We start from the raw sequence: 16797 nt of genomic DNA, 5'->3' as shown, positions 1-16797 counted from the left end.
TATCTCACAATCACATCCACATTCACTTTGTAATATTCCCAAACATATTACCCCATGTGCATCTTCAACAATTCTACAATTCTCTTCTTCAATACAGTGGCTTGCGAAAGTATTCACCCCCCTTGGCATTTTTCCTATTTTGTAGCCTTACAACCTGGAATTAAAATGGATTTTTGGGGGGGTTGTATCATTTGATATACACAACATGCCTACCACTTTGAAGATGATTTTTTTTTATTGTGAAACAAACAAGAAATAATACAAAAAAACTGAAAACTTGAACGTGCATAACTATTCAACCCCCCACCCCCAAAGTCAATACTTTGTAGAGCCACCTTTTGCAGCAATTACAGCTGGAAGTCTCTTGGGGTATGTCTCTATAAGCTTGGCACATCTAGTAACTGGGATTTTTGCACATTCTTCAAGGCAAAACTGCTCCAGCTCCTTCAAGTTGGATGGGTTCCGTTGGTGTACAGCAATCTTTAAGTCATACCACAGATTCTCAATTGGATTGAGGTTTGGGCTTTGACTAGGCCATTCCAAGACATTTAAATGTTTCCCCTTAAACCACTCGAGCGTTGCTTTAGCAGTATACTTAGGTGAACCTCCGTCCCAGTCTCAAATCTCTGGAAGACTGAAACAGGTTTCCCTCAAGAATTTCCCTGTATTTAGTGCCATTCATCATTCCTTCAATTCTGACCAGTTTCCCAGTCCCTGCCGATGAAAAACATCCCCACAGCATGATGCTGCTACCACCATGCTTCACTGTGGGGATGGTGTTCTCGGGGTGATGAGAGGTGTTGGGTTTGCGCCAGACATAGCGTTTTCCTTGATGGCCAAAAAGCTCAATTTTAGTCTCATCTGACCAGAGTACCTTCTTCCATATCTTTGGGTAGTCTCCCACATGGCTTTTGGCGAACACCAGATGTGTTTGCTTCTTTTTTTCTTTAAGCAATGGCTTTTTTCTGATCACTCTTCTGTAAAGCCCAGCTCTGTGGAGTGTACGGCTTAAAGTGTTCCTATGGACAGATACTCCAATCTCCGCTGTGGAGCTTTGCAGCTCCTTCAGGGTTATCTTTGGTCTCTTTGTTGCCTCTCTGATTAATGCCCTCCTTGCCTGGTCCGTGAGTTTTGGTGGGCGGCCCTCTCTTGGCAGGTTTGTTGTGGTGCCATATTCTTTCAATTTTTTAAATAATGGATTGAATGGTGCTCCGTGGGCTGTTCAAAGTTTCTGATTTTTTTTATAACCCAACCCTGATCTGTACTTCTCCACAACTTTGTCCCTGACCTGTTTGGAGAGCTCCTTGTTCTTCATGGTGCTGCTTGCTTGGTGGTGTTGCAGACTCTGGGGCCTTTCAGAACAGGTGTATACAGTGAGGGAAAAAAGTATTTGATCCCCTGCTGATTTTGTACGTTTGCCCACTGACAAAGACATGATCAGTCTATAATTTTAATGGTAGGTTTATTTGAACAGTGAGAGACAGAATAACAACAAAAAAATACAGAAAAACGCATGTCAAAAGTGTTATAAATTGATTTGCATTTTAATGAGGGAAATAAGTATTTGACCCCTCTGCAAAACATGACTTAGTACTTGGTGGCAAAACCCTTGTTGGCAATCACAGAGGTCAGACGTTTCTTGTAGTTGGCCACCAGGTTTGCGCACATCTCAGGAGGGATTTTGTCCCACTCCTCTTTGCAGATCTTCTCCAAGTCATTAAGGTTTCGAGCCTGACTTTTGGCAACTCAAACCTTCAGCTCCCTCCACAGATTTTCTATGGGATTAAGGTCTGGAGACTGGCTAGGCCACTCCAGGACCTTAATGTGCTTCTTCTTGAGCCACTCCTTTGTTGCCTTGGCCGTGTGTTTTGGGTCATTGTCATGCTAGAATACCCATCCACGACCCATTTTCAATGCCCTGGCTGAGGGAAGGAGGTTCTCACCCAAGAACATATTGATTGAACATTTTGATTGTGTCCACAATTGACTGGATGGGTTTTTGAATAACATAATATATTATTCTGTATAACAGAATATATCTCTTTCTGTTCATCTTGTTGTTCATGTTCTCAGTCATTAGTTTTCTCATGGCTGCTCAGTTCTCTCGGCTGCTCAGTTAAAAGGATGGCATTGATTGGCTCACAAAGCTCATCTTGAAGATAGATCTTGACTCTTGTGAGTGGCCAATCAAGGAGCTACAGATAGCAGGAACCGGGAAAAGAGAGCGATTACAATTGCATTTTGGTCTCCTTTGAAAGCAATATGTCTACAGGCAATGGACTCATGCTCAACTGTGCCTTGCATGGAGAGAGAGAGAGAGAGAGAGAGAGAGAGAGAGAGAGAGAGAGAGAGAGAGAGAGAGAGAGAGAGAGAGAGAGAGAGAGAGAGAGAGAGAGAGAGAGAGAGAGAGAGAGAGAGAGAGAGAGAGAGAGAGAGAGAGAGAGAGAGAGAGAGAGAGAGAGAGAGAGAGAGAGAGAGAGAGAGAGAGAGAGAATAAATAAATTATACCCAATGATTGTAGGACTGACACTCACCAGTGCAGTGGGCTGTGGCTCCTTGCGGAAATAGGCGTAGCAGGCCTCTGGCCTACAGTGGGTTACTGACCAAGAGAGAAAAAACACCAGGCCTGCCAATATCACCACGATAACAGTCACTGTAGTGGGCTTCAGCCAGGTAGGTCCAGGACCTTTGAACACAGTGACAATATTTGTGTTACTGTTATAGTAGAGAAGTATACAGCCTTAATGTAGCATAAGAGCACAATACAGTGCATTCTGAAAGTATTCAGACCCCTTGAATATTTCCACATTTGTGACCCGTTTCAGGAAACTAGGCATAGGTCGCAAGTCACAACTTTTTTTGTCAGTGGAATGTCTGGTAGAAGCAGTATGATAAGGAGATGAATAGAATTCTGCCGTTTGATTACAAATGCAGAGGGAGTCGAAAAGAGAACACAGAAGTATGAAAAAAATAAATGTATGCACTCACTAACTGTAAAGTCGCTCTGGATAAGAGCGTCTGCTAAATGACTAAAATGTAAAATGTAAATGTAAGGCTGATGATTCTTATGGCATTGCACACGATCAGTGTGAACCAGAGTGACTTGACACAACGGGCCAAGCAAGCTGTACAAACAAAACGGAAACGACACAGGACGTCTTATTTAATGAAAGGGGTTGCAGTCTGCCGTGAAGCGTTCATCCATGTATACGGGTAAGAGTCTAGTACAGTTTCAGATACTATGCCATTTCGCATTGCTAGTTATAGCCTAATGTTAGCTAGCTAACTAGCTAACATTGAACCTATTTGGTTAACTTTAGCTAGCTATGACAATCGGTTTGTATTGCTAGTACTCTATGGATTGGGATTATGGTTAATTGTTTAGCTAGCTAGCTAGTAGCTACAGAACAAGTTAAAGCGTACTGTTAGCTAGCTAGCTGATGTTAGATGGCTGGCTTGCAAGCTAACATTATGTGTATGATCTGTGTGTAGTGATATCTCAGAATGCCATTTCACATTGCTAGTTATAGCCTAATGTTAACTAGCTAACAGTGAACTTATTTGGTTAACTTTAGCTAGCTATGACAATCGGTTTGTATTGCTAGTACTCTATGGATTTGGATTATGGTTCATCGTTTAGCTAGCTAGCTAGTTAGCTACATGTCTAAACAAAAGACCCCAAGTTAAAGCTTACTGTTAGCTAGCTAGCTGACCACCCATCAAGTTAACCAGGTGTGTCTGACGGTGATTACGGCTATCTATTGTATAATAATGCTAAAACATTTGTATCTGGAATTTGTCTTTCAGCATCAGTAGTACACACCTGACTCTCCTCCACCAGTCCTACAAGGAGAATGGTCTAATGCCTCCCATCAAAAAGAGAGTTGGCCCAAGCAAGCACAGGTTACACCTGAAGCATGAGGACATGCAGCGAGTTGTGAACTTCATCAACAACTACGCAGAGGATAATGCAATAGTATTACCAGGACGCCACCCAGGACACAAATACTTTGGTGGAAAGCTCAGATCAAGCAGTACCAGCACTTCAGGTGAATATCATTTTCATTGCATTATATCCTGGGAGGTGAATTGATGTTGTGCAAGGTTGTAATGTCTTCTAATTTTTGTTGTTGTTATTTCCTGTTTTACAGCTTCGATGCTTTGGAGCCTGGTGTTGTCGCCAAGGAGCGTTCAGACTCAGTCGGGACCAGGTTTCAGCTGCTGCGCAACGCTGACATCCTTCCTCCCATAGATGGTCTGCCTGTACAAGCACCACCTGTACAAACGTATCATTTTGAGAAGATCAGGGAGTTTTGCGATGAAGAGGCTATGGACATCACATGCCCTGCACCAAAGTCAAGGGCAGGACAGAAACAGGCTCTCCGAATATAGATTCCCTTGTTAATGTGTGGTTTGGACGGACCAGTCATCAGCACTATCTGCAGTGCCTCTATTCAAATGACTCTCTCCTAACACATACGTTGCTGCTAATATTATTATTATTTTTATCCTGCTACTCAGCCACTTTACCCTTGATTGTATGCATATAACTACCTCATCTATCACTGAAATCATTATTGATATTGTTCTTGTATATTATTTTATTTATATTGACACTATCTATTTCTGATATTGCTACTATGCAAGTAACCATTTTGCTGTACCGTTTACACCTTCTGTAGAGACCCATCCACTTAGCAAGATGTGGCTGGGGGTTATAGCATTTCTTCCACATGACCCATCAATTTAGACAAGTGTGTCTGGGTAAGCGTATTTATACAATATTTGTATCTGTTTACCTGGAATTTGTCCTTATGGTAGGCTACTACTTTTACCACTTTTAGTCTAAATCTTTACTACACTACTCACTGTTCAGCACATTACCTCACATGTGAATCCTTAAACAAATGGGTGGGGCTGGCTCAAGAGGGTGTGAACAATGCTGAATGGGTGTAGACAAAGGAGAGCTCTCAAGTAGGTTCCAAAACATTCAAAGGCCATTTTCTCAAAAGTGAGTTTACAAGTTTATCAACTTTCAAAGCAGAATTACTTTCCCATTGTTCCTCAAAAATGCAGTGTATGATATACCATTTTGTAGCTCTGACTCTCAACTTTTATCCAATGTAAAAAATACAATTTCAAATTTTGCTACATAAGACTGACTTGAGCCGGCAGTCACATTTTGTTACTTTACAGCCTTATTCTAAAATGGATTAAAAAAACATTTTTCCCTCATCAATCTACACACAATACCCTATAATGACAAATCAAAAACAGCTTTCCAGAATTTTTGCAAATGTATTGAAAATAAAAAACGGATATTACATTTACATAAGTAATCAGACACTTCACTCAGTACTTTGTTGAAGCACCTTTGGCAGCAATTACAGCCTTGAGTCTTCTTAGGTATGATGATAGAAGCTTGGCACAACTGTATTTGGGGAGGTACTCCCATTCTTCTCTGCAGATCCTCTCAAGCTCTGTCAGGTTGAATGGGAGCGTCGCTGCACAGCTATTTTCAGGTCTCTCCAGAGATGTTCGATTGGGTTCAAGTCCGGGCTCCTGCTGGGTCACTCAAGGACATTCAGAGACTTGTCCCGAAGCCACTCCTGCCTTGTCTTGGCTGTGTGCTTAGGGTCGTTGTCCTGTTGGAAGGTGAACCTTCACCCCAGTCTGAGGTCCTAACCTGCTTCAGAGCGCTCTTAATCAAGAATCTCTCTGTGCTTTGCGCCGTTAATCTTTGCTTTCTGACTAATTCTGACTAATTTCTGAGTCCCTGCAACTGAAAAGCATCCCCACAGCATGATGCTGGCACCACCATGCTTCACCAGGTTTCCTCCAGATGTGACGCCTGGCATTCAGCCCAAAGAGTTCAATCTTGGTTTCATCAGACCAGAGAGTCTTGTTTCTCATGGTCTGAGAGTCCTTTAGGTGCCTTTTGGAAAACTCCAAGCGGGCTGTGGTGCCTTTTACTGAGGAGTGGCTTCCATCTGGCCACTCTACCATAAAGGCCTGATTGTTGGAGTGCTACAGAGATGGTTGTCCTTCTGGAAGGTTCTCCCATCTCCACAGAGGAACTCTGGAGCACTGTCAGAATGACCATTGGGTTCTTGGTCAACTCCGTGACCAAGGCCCTTCTCCCCCGATTGCTGACTTTGGCCAGGTGGCCAGCTCTAGGAAGCGTCTGGTGGATATCAAACTTCTTCCATTTAAGAATGATGGAGCCCACTGTGTTCTTGGGGACCTTCAATGCTGCAGAATTGTTTTTGGTACCCTTCCCCAGACCTGCCTCGACACAATCCTGTCTCAGAGCTCTATGGACAATGCCTTCGACCTCATGGCTTGTTTTTGCTCTGACATGCACTGTCAACTGTGGGACCTTATATAGACAGGTGTGTGCCTTTCCAAATCATGTCCGATCAATTGAATTTACCATAGGTGGACTCCAATCAAGCTGTAGAAACATCTCAAGGATGATCAATGGAAACAGGATGCACCTGAACTCAATTTCGAGTCATAGCAAAGGGTCTGAATGCTTATGTAAAGAAGGAATTTCAGTTTATTTATTAAAATTGTTTTAACCTGTTTTTGCTTCGTTATTATGGGGTATTGTGTGTAGATTAATGAGGAAAAAACACAATTTAATCCATTTTAGAATAAGGCTGTAACGTACGCACTGTATCCATCAGAAGGTTATGTTTCCATGATTAGCAGATTTGTTTTGCTAGAGCAGTTACAAAGTGCACAGAGATGATCAAGAATCCCAATGTGTAAGTGTGTGTGTGGTTGGTGTGTGTTTGAAATGTACAGTCGTGGTCAAAAGTTTTGAGAATGACACAAGTATTGGTCTTCACAAAGTTTGCTGCTTCAGTGTTTTTAGATATTTTTGTCAGATGTTACTATGGTATACTGAAATATAATTACAAGCATTCCATAAGTGTCAAAGGCTTTTATTGACAATTACATTAAGTTTATGCAAAGAGTCAATATTTGCAGTGTTGACCCTTCTTTTTCAAGACCTCAGCAATCCGCCCTGGCATGCTGTCAATTAACTTCTGGGCCACATCCTGACTGATGGCAGCCCATTCTTGCATAATCAATGCTTGGAGTTTGTCAGAATTTGTGGGGTTTTGTTTGTCTACCGCCTCTTGAGGATTGACCACAAGTTCTCAATGGGATTAAGGTCTGGGGAGTTTCCTGGCCATGGACCCAAAATTTCGATGTTTTGTTCCCCAAGCCACTTAGTTATCACTTTTGCCTTATGGCAAGGTGCTCCATCATGCTGGAAAAGGCATTGTTCGTCACCAAACTGTTCATGGATGGTTGGGAGAAGTTGGTCTCGGAGGATGTGTTGGTACCATTCTTTATTCATGGTTGTGTTAGGCAAAATTGTGAGTGACCCCACTCCCTTGGCTGAGAAGCAACCCCACACATGAATGGTCTCAGGATGCTTTACTGTTGGCATGACACAGGACTGATGGTAGCGCTCTTCTCCAGACAAGCTTTTTTCTGAATGCCCCAAACAATCGGAAAGGGGATTCATCAGAGAAAATGACTTTACCCCAGTCCTCAGCAGTCCAATCCCTGTACCTTTTGCAGAATATCAGTCTGTCCCTGATGTTTTTCCTGGAGAGAAGTGGCTTCCTCGCTGCCCTTCTTGACACCAGGCCATCCTCCAAATGTCTTTGCCTCACTGTGCGTGCAGATGCACTCACACCTGCCTGCTGCCATTCCTGAGCAAGCTCTGCACTGGTGGTTCCCCGATCCCGCAGCTGAATCAACTTTAGGAGACGGTCCTGGCACTTGCTGGACTTTCTTGGGCTCCCTGAAGCCTTCTTCACAACAATTGAACCTCTCTCCTTGAAGTTCTTGATGATCCGATAAATGGTTGATTTAGGTGCAATCTTACTAGCAGCAATATCCTTGCCTGTGAAGCCCTTTTTGTGCAAAGCAATGATGACGGCACATGTTTCCTTGCAGGTAACCATGGTTAACAGAGGAAGAACAATGATTTCAAGCACCACCCTCCTTTTAAAGCTTCCAGTCTGTTATTCTAACTCAATCAGCATGACAGAGTGATCTCCAGCCTTGTCCTTGTCAACACTCTCACCTGTGTTAACAAGAGAATCAATGACATGATGTCAGCTGGTCCTTTTGTGGCAGTGCTGAAATGCAGTGGAAATGTTTTTGGGGGATTAAGTTCATTTTCATGGCAAAGAGGGACTTTGCAATTAATTGCAATTCATCTGATCACTCTTCATAACATTCTGGAGTATATGCAAATTGCCATCATAAAAACTGAGGCAGCAGACTTTGTGAAAATTAATATTTGTGTCATTCTCAAAACTTTTGACCACGACTGTATGCGTACGTGAAATAGATACAAGACGTTATGTTTTGGATCTTCTTTCCATGGTACACATAATGATAAAGTATACCGTTGCCTGATCAGTTTGTGTGTTAAAAAGGCCATATCTATATCTGTCTCAAAGGACCAATTACCAAAGACCGTCTGACAAACAGTCTTTTTAACAGAATGCGTGTGTCTATGAGAGTGTATTATAATTTACAACCCACCTGTGATGGAGACACACTGTGTGTCAGTGCTGCTGCTCTTGCTGTGTGTGTCCAGATGGGCCTGGGCTTTGACGCAGTACACTGCTCCCTCCTGCAGGGCATCGATGTGGAGCAGATTCTGTTGCACTGTGATCACACGCAAGGAGGACTTGCCCTTGGAGACAGAGCACAGTTAGACGCTGCTGAAGAGAACTCAACCACTGCTTGATGTGAGTTTAATAGGAGGAGGTCATTATCATGCTACCTAGGGGGTCACCTTTGGGACCAATTCCAAACCAATCCCTTGCGCCAATCCCTAGGCATCCCCCACACAACAAGCTCCAATCTCTCTCCCACCACACAATACATGACAGGGTTTTTTCTAGATCAAAAAGGGGCTTAGGTGGTGGGTGTGTCAGGGGGCGTGGCAATGGCCGTGGTTGTCATTTTAGAAAACATTTTTGAGGCCTCCATCTTGGCGGTGTAGATACATTTTTGCATTTTTATGCCAATTTCCTGCAACTCTACGAATTTCTCCATGGAGCTGAGAAGTTTTTTTTCGTTTTAAAGCAAATTTCCTGCAATTCGACACATTTTGCATGGAGTTGAGAGAAAATGTAGCAGTTTTAAATCTCATTTCCTGAGATTCTACATATTCTGCCATGGAGATGAGAGCATTTGTTTGCTGTTTTAAAGCTAATATCCTGCCATTATATGCATTTAGCCATGGCTAATACTGTGTTATTTTGCACAAACATAACAACAAAATCAAAACTGCTAAATTCATTGTTTTTTTATTTTAAATTCTCTCTGACTGTCTAGGTAATTGTTAGTTCTCAAAGATTCTATTATAAAAAAATATATATATAGGATTAGATTAGATTAGATTATCTTTTCTACATACTTTATATCTGGTTTTAGTCATTTAAGTTTACACTGAAAGCGTTTTTCCACCACGGAAATAATTTCTTTATATTTTTTTATATTTTTTATATATATTTTTTTACACTGTTTGGACTTATACGACCCAAAAAAGTGCTTAGGCGGCCCGCCGAAGGATTTCTATGGCAGAAAAATCCCTGCATGACTATAATATACATGTAATATCCTCAGCCTTACCAACTCGCCTTTCTTCCAGATAGTCACGGTCACTCCCACGATCAGGGGAAGGCCTTTGAAAGTCACCTGAAGGGCATCACCCATGGTGGTCACGGTCATAGCTGGCACTGTCAGAATTGCTGTGTGGAAGGTGAAAGTCATAGTAAGTCACAAACATAGGCTGTGTCTGAAATCGTTCTTGCCTACTACATACTATGTGCTAACCATACTACCTAGAACATACTGTTTAGTTAAAACTGAAGAAATAGAAACATACTACGCTCATGCATACTGAGAAGGCTTCATTACATTTACATTTACATTTTAGTCATTTAGCAGACGCTCTTATCCAGAGCGACTTACAGTTAGTGAATACATTTTTTTTTTTTTATACTGGCCCCCCGTGGGAATCGAGCCCACAACCCTGGCGTTGCAAACGCCATGCTCTATCAACTGAGCTACATCCCTGCCGGCCATTCCCTCCCCTACCCTGGACGACGCTGGGCCAATTGTGCGCCGCCCATGAGTCTCCCGGTCGCGGCCGGCTGCGACAGAGCCTGGATTCGAACCAGGATCTCTAGTGGCAAAGTTAGCACTGCGATGCAGTGCCTTAGACCACTGCATCGACCACTGCGTCACTCATCTAATGCGCAATTAGGTTGTTCCCCGCCATTCGTTAATTTTGGTACAGCCTGTCAGCATTCCCTTATCTGAATACAGTGGGGGAAAAAAGTATTTAGTCAGCCACCAATTGTGCAAGTTCTCCCACTTAAAAAGATGAGAGAGGCCTGTAATTTTCATCATAGGTACACGTCAACTATGACAGACAAATTGAGAAAAGAAAATACAGAAAATCACATTGTAGGATTTTTTATGAATTTATTTGCAAATTATGGTGGAAAATAAGTATTTGGTCACCTACAAACAAGCAAGATTTCAGGCTCTCACAGACCTGTAACTTCTTCTTTAAGAGGCTCCTCTGTCCTCCACTCGTTACCTGTATTAATGGCACCTGTTTGAACTTGTTATCAGTATAAAAGACACCTGTCCACAACCTCAAACAGTCACACTCCAAACTCCACTATAGCCAAGACCAAAGAGCTGTCAAAGGACACCAGAAACAAAATTGTAGACCTGCACCAGGCTGGGAAGACTGAATCTGCAATAGGTAAGCAGCTTGGTTTGAAGAAATCAACTGTGGGAGCAATTATTAGGAAATGGAAGACATACAAGACCACTGAAAACCTCCTTCCATCAGCAAGGGCATTGAAGATGATAATCTCCCTCGATCCCTCGACGCAAGATCTCACCCCGTGGGGTCAAAATGATCACAAGAACGGTGAGCAAAAATCCCAGAACCACACGGGGGGACCTAGTGAATGATCTGCAGAGAGCTGGGACCAAAGTAACAAGGCCTACCATCAGTAACACACTACGCCGCCAGGGACTCAAATCCTGCAGTGCCAGACGTGTCCCCCTGCTTAAGCCAGTACATGTCCAGGCCCGTCTGAAGTTTGCTAGAGTGCATTTGGATGATCCAGAAGAGGATTGGGAGAATGTCATATGGTCAGATGAAACCAAAATATAACTTTTTGGTAAAAACTCAACTCGTCGTGTTTGGAGGACAAAGAATGCTGAGTTGCATCCAAAGAACACCATACCTACTGTGAAGCATGGGGGTGGAAACATCATGCTTTGGGGCTGTTTTTCTGAAAAGGGACCAGGACGACTGATCCGTGTAAAGGAAAGAATGAATGGGGCCATGTATCGTGAGATTTTGAGTGAAAACCTCCTTCCATCAGCAAGGGCATTGAAGATGAAACGTGGCTGGGTCTTTCAGCATGACAATGATCCCAAACACACCGCCCGGGCAACGAAGGAGTGGCTTCGTAAGAAGCATTTCAAAGTCCTGGAGTGGCCTAGCCAGTCTCCAGATCTCAACCCCATAGAAAATCTTTGGAGGGAGTTGAAAGTCCGTGTTGCCCAGCGACAGCCCCAAAACATCACTGCTCTAGAGGAGATATGCATGGAGGAATGGGCCAAAATACCAGCAACAGTGTGTGAAAACCTTGTGAAGACTTACAGAAAACGTTTGACCTGTGTCATTGCCAACAAAGGGTATATAACAAAGTATTGAGCAACTTTTGTTATTGACCAAATACTTATTTTCCACCATAATTTGCAAATAAATTCATTAAAAATCCTACAATGTGATTTTCTGGAATTTTTTTTCTCATTTTGTCTGTCATAGTTGACGTGTACCTGTGATGAAAATTACAGGCCTCTGTCATCTTTTTAAGTGGGAGAACTTTCACAATTGGTGGCTGACTAAAAATTCCCCACTGTATCAGCTGTTGTCAAACACATGTGGGTCTGAAAAGACAACTCTCTTCCTCAATAGTGTGCAGCAAATTCTAATTAGAATTTTTGTGTGTATTACATGATTTTCATCACAACGCAATTTTCTTTCTTCATAACACATTCGTGTACATTACACACATTTCCAATAAGCAATTTGTGTCTATTTCACAATCATCTGTGATACTGGGTTGGAAATAAGTATGATACCCTGGATTTAAAGCGTACAACATTTTTGAAATTTCACATAGTAATCGGACACTGTATTGTCATAATAATGACCGGAAGGCTGCTTGTTTAAATGTTTTGGCATTTTGTATGGCTGTTGTGCACTTGGGTAAGTGTTTTGTCTTCAGCTAATATTAGTACAAATGCTGTAGAGATGAATTAATGTTTATAATATCTCCAGTTTGTCTTAGTTTCCTTGGATGTATGAAGGAATTATAAAATGAATGTATTGACCAACTATTGCCATGGCATCAAAAAATAGTATATGGACGTAGATGTCCCACAATGCCTCACTCTCTCTCCTGTTGAAGGGCCTCCCGAGCTCAGCCCACGGTGACACACGCCTTCCGCACTCTGCCCGCACACGGATGTTGTAGTCTGAGTCAGAACCAAGGTCAAAGGTCAGGTCGCACTCAGTCCGCGTGACCTGCTGACAACCATCCGCGTCCTCCCAACTGCCATTCATGATCCTCAGCTCAAATTCCCTACAGAACGCATGGAAATACATTAGCCAGCTCATATTGACACATTATACCCAGAGCAAATGTTTATTGTCCTTTTGTTTGTCTGCATGATAAATATTTTTGACATTAATGTTCCATATTTCACATGCTTGTGGTTAACTAACCTTTACGTCTTCTCAGTTACCACCCCCTTCTTAAACCAGACGCAATGTCCTCTAAACAAATAGTGTGATGTCTCAAACACGTCAGTTTTATCAATGACCATGAGAAGGAGGCAATTATAAAAAATAAAGTAAACAGTGCAATGTTACACTTGCTAATTGTGAGCTGCAGTATTTTTTTATGTACATTTATTTTAGTCATTTAGAAGATGCTCTTATCCAGAGTTAGGTGAGATAACCACATAGCACAGTCATGGTTAGAAAGCTGCTTTATTGAGGAAAAGGTTTTCTTACTATGACTGTGATATGTGGTTGTCTCACCTAGCTACCTTAAACTGTAAGCCGCTCTGGATAAGCGTGTCTTGTAAATAAAAAATACTGCAGCTCGCAATTAGCAAGTGTAACATTGCGCTGTTTACTTAATATTTGTATAATTGCCGCCTCCTCATGGGTATTGATAAAACAGACATTTTTGAGACACTATTTGTTATTAGAGGAAATTGCGTCTGGTTTAAGAAGAGACAAATGTCACCATTGGTGCTATTTAGCAACAGGGGGTGGTAATTTAGAGGGGAGGGGGGGAATCTCATCTAATTCAATTGTTACAGGTTTTAGCCCACTGCCCGGGCTGCATTCTCAGTGTACAGTTCCCGCCAATCAGCCAGAGAAAAAGGTTGAAAGTGAAAAAGTCAGAGAAAGCCCATTTAGCAGTATTGGGAATAGCAGTATTCTCGTCAATGTGTCTGAACATTCCTGTAATGTTTCAGAAGTGATTGACTCACCCCTGGAACTGCACAGAGTAGATGATAGAACTGCAAGGAGACTGTTGACGGTGCCACTTGAGCAAGTGCCTCATGTTTACGGACTCCATGGAAATTCCCCACGGCGATGGCAGCAGCCAGGCATCTGAAATTAAACAGATAAACAGAGTAAATATAAAAACATTGGAATGTAATTAGGTGGACATGCCCACAACAGTGATCAAATCTGCTATTAAAACATAGCCCCTTGCTAAAAACAAAGATTTGCAATATTCCAAGCTGATTAAGTGTCAAGCTTTGGCTTGTGCAAGCCGGAACAGCTCGTAGGAGCAGAAGCCTATCTCCGGTTTCTGTAGCGTGAGGCAGCTGGATGTACAAGTACACCCCCTGGACAGGATGCTAATGCTGAGTGCAAAGCAACGACGCATCAGGTCCCATTTTTACAGACTTTGGTATGAGTGAGTGCTATGTGTCTATCTTTCCTTGATCAGTGCAAGTTTGACAGAATCCGGTCTTTAGGGGAATTTATGTTCTAAGCACACAGAAGGACCTGTTGTCTTGTTCACAAACACATACTGTAGATTTATGTGCACAAATGCTTTAGCACACATGTAAACACATTCACAGCATTCTAAACCCACTTGCATGCGGTTTAGCCTTGGGAAATAAGTGTTAGACATCCTGTGACACACACACACACACACACACACATACAGGATTCTCAAGTTTCCAATCATATCAGCCATGGCATTAACTGTGTTACACCCTCTCCCTCAGGCATAATTTTGTTTTTCTCCTTCAAAACATCTTCAGTGTCATCTACCTTTAATGGACATGTTGTATAGATGCACCACAGGAGGTTGGTGGCACCTTAATTGGGGAGGACGGGCTCGTGGTAATGACAGGAGCGGAATTAGTGCAATGGTATAAAATACATCAAGCGCATCGTTTCCAGGTGTTTGATGCCATTCCATTTGCTCTGTTCCAGCCATTATTATGAGCTGTCCTCCCCACAGCAGCCTCCGCTGAAAAAATCTCCTTCTCAGTCTCATAGCCCCTCTGTATGGAGAAGAGTGGGAGCGCTGCCGTGATCAAGTGTGCAATCACTGTGTTGACCGTCTCTCACTGCTAATTTGAACGTAATACAAACAATCCCGGAGTAGTGTGATCACTGCTTTTATGTTTTAAATATAGTCATCGCGTTGCCCGTTGATCGTTCTTGTTTCGACCGTAACATGACCACTGCAGACTGTTATACCAACCATACTCTGTACTAAGACCCCAACTGTAACTTAAACTTTCCTCGGACCGGAGTGGGACCGCTCCTATGACTGTGATCCTAGCACTCTTCTCGGTCCTTGTGATGGTTCCTCTGCCACACTCCCTTTGCTTTCCCGCTGTGTCTCCTGTAAAAGGCTTGCAGTGTAATATGACCTCAGAATGTGTTGCGAAAATACACAAATAGTGTTGTTACAAATATGTGTTTTTAAGTGAGAGCCATATCAATTACATTGTATGATCCGTGTGCGTGTGAGTGAGTGGTTATGTAGGTAAAGCTGTTTATAAAAGTGTGTGTTTGATTGAGAGAGTGTGATGTACTCCTGTGAGTCTAAAAGAATGCCTGGTATGGCTTGGCTGGATGCTGAGGATGAAATTATGGTTAAGCCTGTCAGACTGGTTATGATCAGTCCCTCCCATCACTGTATGTGTGTGTGTGCATGCATGCGTGTGTGCGTGTGCAGAGCTATAAAGTGTGACCATTTTGGTCTCATATGCTCCTAAATATTTAGTTGTGCGACCTGGAATTCTAATTTGGGAGCACCAGTGCACCTAGAATAAAAATCACCCAGATAATAATTGTTGTAATGAAACAGCGACCGGAGAATCATTAGTATCGTGGTAATGACTGGAGCGGAATTAGTGCAATGGTATAAAATACATCAAACGCATTGTTTCCAGGTCTTTGATGCCATTCCATTTGCTCTGTTCCAGCCATTATTATGAGCTGTCCTCCCCGCAGCAGCCTCCGCTGAAATGCACACATTGTAGCATACTCACACATTTTTAACAACCCTACAGCAGTTCTCACCTATGTTTCTGGTTTCATTTATGCCTATGAATCTGGCACATGAGAACATAAATGTATTTCCACGGTCATTGTCCACCACCTTGGATGACACACCCATATCAGGATACAAGCACACCGCACCTTATACCTCACTTTTCTGCTTCTGCTCTCTGTTTGCCATTGGTTTCATATACAGTATAACATGTAGAAATAAACATACTGTAAATAGGCTAGCTGTGATCAATAGGCTTGAGGTAGAATTTGCATCTAACTACAGATCTAGGATCAAATCACACTACCCCAATGCTAACCTTAACCATTGGGGGATGGAAATAATATCTGATCCTACATCAGCAGTTTGAGGCAACTTCTTCCAATGCTGTTAAATAGCAGGACAGTGTGTGTTGCTGCAGTACTTACAGTTTGTGACGATGTTGAGGACCAGTATTAACAGGCTGTCAAAAAATCTCCTTCTCAGTCTCATAGCCCCTCTGTATGGAGAAGAGTGGGAGCGCTGCCGTGATCAAGTGTGCAATCACTGTGTTGACCGTCTCTCACTGCTAATTTGAACGTAATACAAACAATCCCGGAGTAGTGTGATCACTGCTTTTATGTTTTAAATGTAGTCATCGCATTGCCCGTTGATCGTTCTTGTTTCGACCGTAACATGACCACTGCAGACTGTTATACCAACCATACTCTGTACTAAGACCCCAACTGTAACTTAAACTTTCCTCGGACCGGAGTGGGACCGCTCCTATGACTGTGATCCTAGCACTCTTCTCGGTCCTTGTGATGGTTCCTCTGCCACACTCCCTTTGCTTTCCCACTGTGTCTCCTGTAAAAGGCTTGCAGTGTAATATGACCTCAGAATGTGTTGCGAAAATACACAAATAGTGTTGTTACAAATATGTGTTTTTTAAGTGAGAGCCATATCAATTACATTGTATGATCCGTGTAGGTGTGAGTGAGTGGTTATGTAGGTAAAGCTGTTTATAAAAGTGTGTGTTTGATTGAGAGAGTGTGATGTACTCCTGTGAGTCTAAAAGAATGCCTGGTATGGCTTGGCTGGATGCTGAGGATGAAATTATGGTTAAGCCTGT

The 16797-nt window shown here is 42.5% G+C and overlaps 1 protein-coding gene across 2 annotated transcripts; it reads right to left on the bottom strand.

The window, feature by feature from the left end:
• Positions 1-1878: 1878 nt before the first annotated feature.
• On the bottom strand, positions 1879-16567 carry crfb16 (cytokine receptor family member B16). 2 transcript variants are annotated; one of them, XM_041841498.2, is made up of 7 exons: positions 16115-16567; positions 13648-13771; positions 12535-12725; positions 9676-9794; positions 8578-8731; positions 2535-2686; positions 1879-2195 (listed from the first exon to the last, which is right to left on the bottom strand). In XM_041841498.2, exons 1-7 carry the CDS (start codon positions 16176-16178, stop codon positions 2070-2072), a joined length of 930 nt encoding a protein of 309 aa, XP_041697432.1. In that variant the 5' UTR covers positions 16179-16567; the 3' UTR covers positions 1879-2069. The 2 variants fall into 2 exon arrangements, with proteins under 2 accessions (XP_041697432.1, XP_041697433.1); XM_041841499.2 differs by lacking the exons at positions 1879-2195; positions 2535-2686 and adding an exon at positions 3378-4276.
• Positions 16568-16797: the final 230 nt, after the last annotated feature.

This window comes from Coregonus clupeaformis, chromosome 21 (genome assembly GCF_020615455.1).
Source record: "Coregonus clupeaformis isolate EN_2021a chromosome 21, ASM2061545v1, whole genome shotgun sequence".
Classification (NCBI taxonomy): Eukaryota; Metazoa; Chordata; class Actinopteri; order Salmoniformes; family Salmonidae; genus Coregonus; species Coregonus clupeaformis.
The sequence above is the reverse complement of the archived record's forward strand: the minus strand, read 5'-3'. Positions and strand labels throughout refer to the sequence as shown.